The 7453-nt window shown below is 34.9% G+C and overlaps 2 protein-coding genes across 5 annotated transcripts in view; both read right to left on the bottom strand.

Annotated features, from left to right (window-relative positions):
• Positions 1 to 2219, bottom strand: part of LOC107664994 (ankyrin repeat and SOCS box protein 13-like) — a 5072-nt gene extending 2853 nt beyond the window's left edge. The window contains exons 1-3 of the mRNA XM_016455704.1: positions 2086 to 2219; positions 581 to 780; positions 352 to 502 (exon numbers count right to left, since the gene is read on the bottom strand). Of these exons, the coding sequence (XP_016311190.1) occupies positions 352 to 502; positions 581 to 780; positions 2086 to 2137 (403 nt within the window). The 5' untranslated portion in view covers positions 2138 to 2219. The remainder of the gene's footprint in view (positions 1 to 351; positions 503 to 580; positions 781 to 2085) is intronic.
• Positions 1 to 6236, bottom strand: part of LOC107664993 (AMP deaminase 1-like) — a 37373-nt gene extending 31137 nt beyond the window's left edge. For all 4 annotated transcript variants that reach the window (XM_016455700.1, XM_016455701.1, XM_016455702.1 and 1 more), the window contains exons 1-3: positions 6178 to 6236; positions 5650 to 5727; positions 4258 to 4513 (exon numbers count right to left, since the gene is read on the bottom strand). In XM_016455700.1, coding sequence (XP_016311186.1) covers positions 4258 to 4513; positions 5650 to 5709 — 316 coding nt within the window. In that variant the 5' untranslated portion in view covers positions 5710 to 5727; positions 6178 to 6236. The remainder of the gene's footprint in view (positions 1 to 4257; positions 4514 to 5649; positions 5728 to 6177) is intronic.
• Positions 6237 to 7453: the final 1217 nt, after the last annotated feature.

Genomic DNA, 7453 nt, shown 5'->3' with positions numbered 1-7453 from the left:
TTTAAAGTTGTCCAAATGAAGTTCTTAGCAATGCATAATACTAATCAAAAATTAAGTTTTGATATATTTACGGTAGAAAATTTACAAAATATTTTCATGGAACATGATCTTTAGTTACGGTAATATCCTAATGATTTTTGTCATAAAAGAAAAATCTATAATTTTGACCCATACAATGTTTTTTTGGCTATTGCTACAAATATACCCCAGTGACTTAAGACTGGTTTTGTGGTCCAGGGTCACATATATTATATATTAATAAAATAATAATAATTTCTTCAATCAACTGACAGCCTTAATAAACATACCTAATCGACCTAATCGTGTTACATCAAGCATCAGGTCACTTACCGCCCATGCAGGCCTCGTGCAGCGGAGAGAAGGTGAAGAGGGGAGGATTTACCGTGGCTCCATGCTCCAACAGCAGCTTCACACACTCCAGGCTACCAGCAGCACAGGCATCACACAACGGAGTGCTGCTGTCAATGTTACGAGCATCAACCTGTTAACAATGACACTAATATAAACAACTGATGCGCTGACAGATTCATGAGGCCTGCAGTCTGGAGAACATTCTTACATGAGCTCCAGCATCCAGGAGCAGCTTCACACACTGTGTCTGGCCCTGAATACAGGCCTCATGCAGGGGTGTAATTGAGTCCACAGCCACAATGTTGACAGATGCTCCGTTCTCAATCAGTTTTTGGAGCTGCACAGCTCTACCCTGAGCCGCGGCCTCATGCACCGCCGAACGATCGGTCCAGAACCCCAGACCATGAGCTGCAAGTAGAATGAAGAGACAGAACGCCAAAACATAGATAGGCGTTTATGGTACACATGAATGATTTTCAAATAATGCATCAGTAACGTAAAGTGAAATTTAGACACCAAAAGGAATTATGGTTTGAAGATGAGACGTCCCATTTTGGTGTCTGCATCAACTTAAATATAAGTGATTTTATATTCATATGTACTTGCATTTTAAATGCAAGTAAAGTGTCTACTTTAATGTTTCAAATAACAGACATATTTATGTAAAAATGAAACCACATACTTATTCTGACCTGTACTTATTGAAATATATATATATAAAAAAGTGATCATACAAAATTGTATAATATGTTAAATGACTAAAAATACCTTGCTGACAAATGGGTAAAATCTAGTGGTGTGAAGGATAGATTGGTAAAGATTTAAAATCACAATAATGAGTTTTTAGGAGCTGCACTGTGATCCTTAGAGCCTTTTACTGTCATCTAATGACTGTTCTAAACATACCCGACAAGATTTTTTTGTTACATAACCTACTGTTACACATGACATATTAGTGGGTGTCCTCTGTAAATCATGGTAAAAATGAATGATAGTCATTATTTATTGAAAAAAAAAACATTAAATAAATAAAATTAAACAGGACACATTCTAATAATGTATGAGACACTTTTGTTTTTAAATATATAAAAAATTATCATGCTTCTGTCACAGTAATACCATGGTATTCTTTGAAGATTAAAAATCAAATTAAGTCATTATCAATTAATGCACTGGAATTTAAACGGGAATAATAGGAAGATACATTTATGTATAATTTTAAGCAACAATTGTGCAAATAAAGTATTGTACTCCATTTGAAAATCTGAGGGCAAACTTCAAACTACAGCATTCTGAGAAATTAAGTTTAGGGCATGTAGCCATTTCAAACACTCCTGATCATCAGTGTTTTATAAGGAATGTATGTGTCATGGATGATTTATTTATTTAATTGCACTGTAAAGGAACATTTCCAAAGGACACGAGCAGGACAGTGAAACTGACTCATCCATCTGTTGACTCGGGTCACACTGATCCAGGGCTTTAGGAACCTGCTAATTGTCATTGGTGACTGATTCAAGGCCAAACGGCATGTGATCACACTACAGTTCTGGCAGCTATATTTGTCATCGAGCCTTGATCTAGGAAACTATATAAAAGCGTGTCATACAGTTACAGTGAACTCTGTCCTGCAGAGTCAAATGATTACCACCAGACTGCTGGTTACTTGCAGTCTAACAAGTCACATTTAACAGGTCAGACAGGTTAACTTACCAATGTCACCAAAAAGCGAAGGCCTTGTGCGCGTTATTTCAAATTCCATCATTTACTCCTTTTTTATAAGAGAATAAACTTAGAATATGTGCGTCACCTATCTAAACGGCATGAGGGTCCGCCATAGTTTACAAACACTCGACCTGATTTCAGTTCTGTGGCGAATGTCGCAGTAGTTGTAGAGACATAATGTTGTTGTCATGCAGGGGGCGCATTGTGGCTCAAAAAGACGAATTCTCGTTAAGCCGGATTCAAATCTGAGGGTGTTTTTTCGTCTTATTGGATATATTTGTCTATTAAAATCGTGATAGTTTAAAAAGGTTCATTTGAAAGACTGCTATCTGACATAAATGTGAAGCCGCACCAGCCGTCTGTTTAAAAAAAGCAACTGAACATCGGTGGCGAATAAGCGTCTGTGATTGGTCCATTCTCATCAGCGCTGAGAAAAGTAATTTGTATCACGTGACAATGCGCGTCTACTTCGCACATAATCTGAGGGATAATTTACATCTGAATGATGCCATTCTTAAAATGTAACAGCAACTGAGTTAGCAACTGAAAATTTAAATTATTTATAAAAATAGCATATTTATAGATAGACCAATAATAGACCAATTAGAGAAAACGGTCGGGCCGCCAAACTCCGCCCATTTTGAGAAAGCTCTGCTTTATCCTGTTTTTATACAGTCTATGGCTTTATCACGCGCAAGTCTGAAATTTCCTTTTTTTTTTCTTCCGACCTTTTCTTAAGAATTTTTATATTATATTGTTTTTTCTGTGATGTTTTATCTATTAATCCTCAAGTAGTTTATTATTGATTGGTATTTTGTATGTTTTGTACGTACTGTTTTTTACTGTTTGTTTTGTACGTACTGTAATCCTTGTTGTTTACTGCAATAAAAATAAAAAAAGAGGGATGCCCTACCATAATTAAGGTGACTGGAACTGGAAGAAAATAAATGTTTACAGCTTTTTTCAGTGCAAAAAAAAAAAGTCTGAAATTTCGGTTCAGTGTCAAAGCGCGACGCTGTTTGGACAGGAGAAGCAAAGAATTAAAGCCTCTTTTTTTCCTTCAAGGACTGGTTTATTTCATGTGCAAAGCGACGATGCATATCTAGCAATGACGCATATCAAAAAAACAAGTAGTTTGAGCAACAGAAACATTACCTACTTGTCAACATGTAGTACCATTCACAACAACAAACGAAAGAATTCTATTAACTTTTTCAGGCATTTCAAAGCAATCAATATTAAAATGTTTTCAGTCACGAAAATCATTATAGAATGTCTAGTCAAAGTTGTCCTAATCCTTCAAGCGCCTTCATTAGTGATATTGAAAACAAAAAGTCTTCAAAATAAGTCCACATGCCTTGACTGAAGTCTACCACAAGTACCAACAATACTTTCAAGTGTACAAGCGGGTCCAAAAGTTTGAGACCACATTGAAAATTGAGGTTTTTTTATCTTGAAATGTAAATATCTCATATTTAAAAAAAACAAAGTAAACAAAGCAAAAGAATCAAAACGCAGAATATTCATTGCAGTGCACAAGATGCTCTTTGGGACATTCTTAAATCATGCTGGATAACATGTTCATCAGTTTTTTTGTGATGAAAATATCATTATATAATACAAAAAAAGCATTTCACAAGTTGTCTCCGACTTTCAGACCCCACTTTATGTCTTGGGAAATTAAGTAAAGCAACACAACACATGAAATGTCTTTTCACCAGATGATCCTTCCTCATTACACATTCCTACATACATAAAAAGACACATTCTTTTAAAGGAATAGTTCAGCCAAAATGACAATTCTCTTCTACATATAGTTCCAAACCATTTTTTTTGTTCCCAAAGTATTTTGTTTTGTTTTTTTCTGTAAAAAGACAAAAGTACAATCGCTTGAAGAAATGGTACACAATTCTTGCCATACATTGCTTGCTGGAGCTTGAGTAAATAATGACAGAATTTTTGGGCAGAATTTGGTAACTAAATTTGGGAACTATTCCTTTAGAGTGAGTGAGCAGCACTGCAATGACTGATGCACTTGTGTGCGTACCACTGAACAAAAAAAGCAACAATCAAAAAGCTAAAATCATAACACTATCCATGTGCTGGCCAGCAGTATCCATTAAAGCAACTAAACATCAGTGGAGCGGAGATTGTCAAGACTGTCGGGAAAGTCTGTGTCGCTGGGAGCGAGTTGGGGCTGGGAATGGTGTCGTTGTCGAGTCGTTGACTGAAAGACGTGGCCCATGTGTGAGAGTGAGGGAAGAGAGCTGTACGGCCCTTCTCTCTGACCCTCTTCCTTCAAATGCTTCTCCTGATTGGGCACCGGGGTCCACGGCTGCCAGGAATCTGCAGTGGAGCAGGACTTCACAAGCTGAGGCTTCCTCTGCGCAGAAAAGGTTTTGCTGGAAGAGCGCAACTGTCAATCAAGAGAGGATAACTGTCAGAAATGCTCATTTATTGTGTGTGTGTTTTTTTTTTAGAAATGTCCTAAGATACTTTTTTTTGAGAGAGAACTAAAAAAAAACATTTATAAAAAGAAGCTACAATTGTTGTTCATTTTGTAGAAGTTGATGTGATGTAATGTGTTTTGTGTTGCATGGAGATAAAAATGTAGTATTTATATTTGATGTAATTATTAGGATTGCTTGTTATTATACTGACAAACTCAAGTGGAATGAAAAACTGCCTACGTGTGAACAATATAAAATTAACAAAAAATGTACACACACACACATATATATATATATTATATATAATGTATGTATGCATGTATATATACTCTTAAAATGTACAGTAATATGTATTCTTATTTGTACTATTTGTTTAGTTCTCAAAAAAAGGTACAAATTTGTCCTAAGATACAAATATTTGAAGAGAATTGAAAAATGATTTACAAAAAGAAACTAGGATTGTTGTTAATATTGTAGATGATGTCTAGAAGTATAAAAATGTAATATTTATATTTGAGTATTTATATTTAATTATAATTATTATAATTGCTTATTCTATGTGACCCTGGATCACAAAACCAGTCATATGTGTCAATTTTTCGAAATTGAGATTTATACAACATCTGAAAGTTGAATAAATAAGCTTTCCATTGATGTATGGTGTGTTATGACAGGACAATATTTGACTGAGATACAAATATTTGAAAATCTGGAATCTGAGGGTGCAAAAAAATCAAAATACTGAGAAAACTGACTTTAAAGTTGTCCAAATGAAGTTCTTAGCAATGCATATTACTAATCAAAAATTCAGTTTTGATATATTTTCGGTAGGAAATTTACAAAATATCTTTATGGAACATTACTTATTTTGTGGTCGAGCGTCACATATTCATAAGTCAAATGGAATGAAAACTGCCTGTCTGAACAATTAAAAAAAAAAAATTACATTAAAACATATTAGAAAACAATATCTAAAAAAGTATGAGAAATAACATTGAATATAACAAACAACTAAACAAATAATAATACCTGAAAGAATAAATAATACCTGAAAGATCAATGACTGGAATCTAATGATTTTAAACACTTTAAGAATATTTACCTTAGATGGCCCTCTAAAGTCTTGAATTTTTGAGGAGATATCCTTGATCCAGCCCTTCATGTCTTCTGGGGTGTCTGTCTGTACACAAACACACACACACACACACATACACACACACACACACACACACACACACACACACACAAAAGCAGGTTAAGCTGACATTTTTAACTTCAAGTTGTTTAGTTGTGCTATATGAAAGGATTACAGATCTCCATAAGCCTCATTTGCATTTACAACATGGCTGAACAGTACAGTAGCCACATAAACACCTGTCACATACTTGAAAAGCATTTATAATGAGTTATTTATGTTTCGCTTGAGTGACAGAGCATTTATGCAAGGATGATTCAAAAAACAGTTGATCTTTAAATACATTGACACACAGCTGCAGATTTGGATGCTAGTCAATGAGATGAACCATGTGCATAATATGTGGTCCACCTACACCAACATGATTTATTTTTTAATTTATTATCTTTATCACTGACGCCTGGATCATTCTAAATTAATTTAGTCCAGAGTTACCTGGATGTAGAAGGTTCTGGTATTGGTGATGATTTCAAAAAGGTTATCACGAGACAGCAGATCTCTACAACAAACAACACAATTAATGACAAAAACCCCTTTTGTACAACAAAGCAGCTAATTAATTAGTTATGAAAAAAATAACGCGATTAAAATATTTTAATGACACAGTTAACGGCCCCAGACCTGTGTGTCATCTTACATTTCATACAGTTGACTTGACAAAATATGATGCAGGGCAACAACTCCATTATGCCCTAAAAGTCAAGATATTGGGGCAAAAAATGCCCCTGTATGAGTTTTTGTCTCATATTTATTATGATAAGCGATATCACACGAGTGCTGTTTTTGTCACGAACACACAGAGTGCAAATGTGATTTTATAAAACATTTCAGTAAATAAGAAGTTATTATTGTGCTATATTTTAAACACAATATTCTGTGCTTTTCAATTTTGCCAACAAAAATATTACGTAACCCTCTGAAGCATTGTGGTCACTACAGTGGACAGATATTTGGAAGCCATTTTACATTTCATACAGTTGACTTGACAAAATATGATGCAGGGCAACAACTCCATTATGCCCTAAAAGTCAAGATATTGGGGCAAAAAATGCCCCTGTATGAGTTTTTGTCTCATATTTATTATGATAAGCGATATCACACGAGTGCTGTTTTTGTCACGAACACACAGAGTGCAAATGTGATTTTATAAAACATTTCAGTAAATAAGAAGTTATTATTGTGCTATATTTTAAACACAATATTCTGTGCTTTTCAATTTTGCCAACAAAAATATTACGTAACCCTCTGAAGCATTGTGGTCACTACAGTGGACAGATATTTGGAAGCCATTTTGAACCATTTAAGATGTAGCATCATGTCACAACCACCAACTGGCGAACCCCCAAAGTGTTGTCTACGATTCCATTTAATTGTTGTCTTTTTATAATTTTTTTTGTTTTGAGATATTATTGCATAATATATTCAAAATGGCCACGGGAAAAGGGGAGGCACCATGTAACTTGGGAATAAGTGTTAAAGGGGTCATAGGATGCCCATTTTCCACAAGTTGATATGATTCTTTAGGGTCTTAATGAAAAGTCTGTAAAATAGTTTGGTTAAAATTTCTCAATGGTAGTGTAAAGAACACCTTTTTTTTACCCTGTCAAAAACAGCTCTTTTCAGATCAAGCCGTTTTTGTAGCATTTCCCTTTAAATGTTAATGAGCTCTGCTGCCCCCGCCCCTCTCTTCCGAGCTGCTCTCAGAGAGACT

The sequence above is a fragment of the Sinocyclocheilus anshuiensis genome, unplaced genomic scaffold (assembly GCF_001515605.1).
Source record: "Sinocyclocheilus anshuiensis isolate Anshui unplaced genomic scaffold, SAMN03320099.WGS_v1.1 scaffold363, whole genome shotgun sequence".
Classification (NCBI taxonomy): Eukaryota; Metazoa; Chordata; class Actinopteri; order Cypriniformes; family Cyprinidae; genus Sinocyclocheilus; species Sinocyclocheilus anshuiensis.
This window is presented reverse-complemented; position numbering and strand designations above follow the sequence as displayed.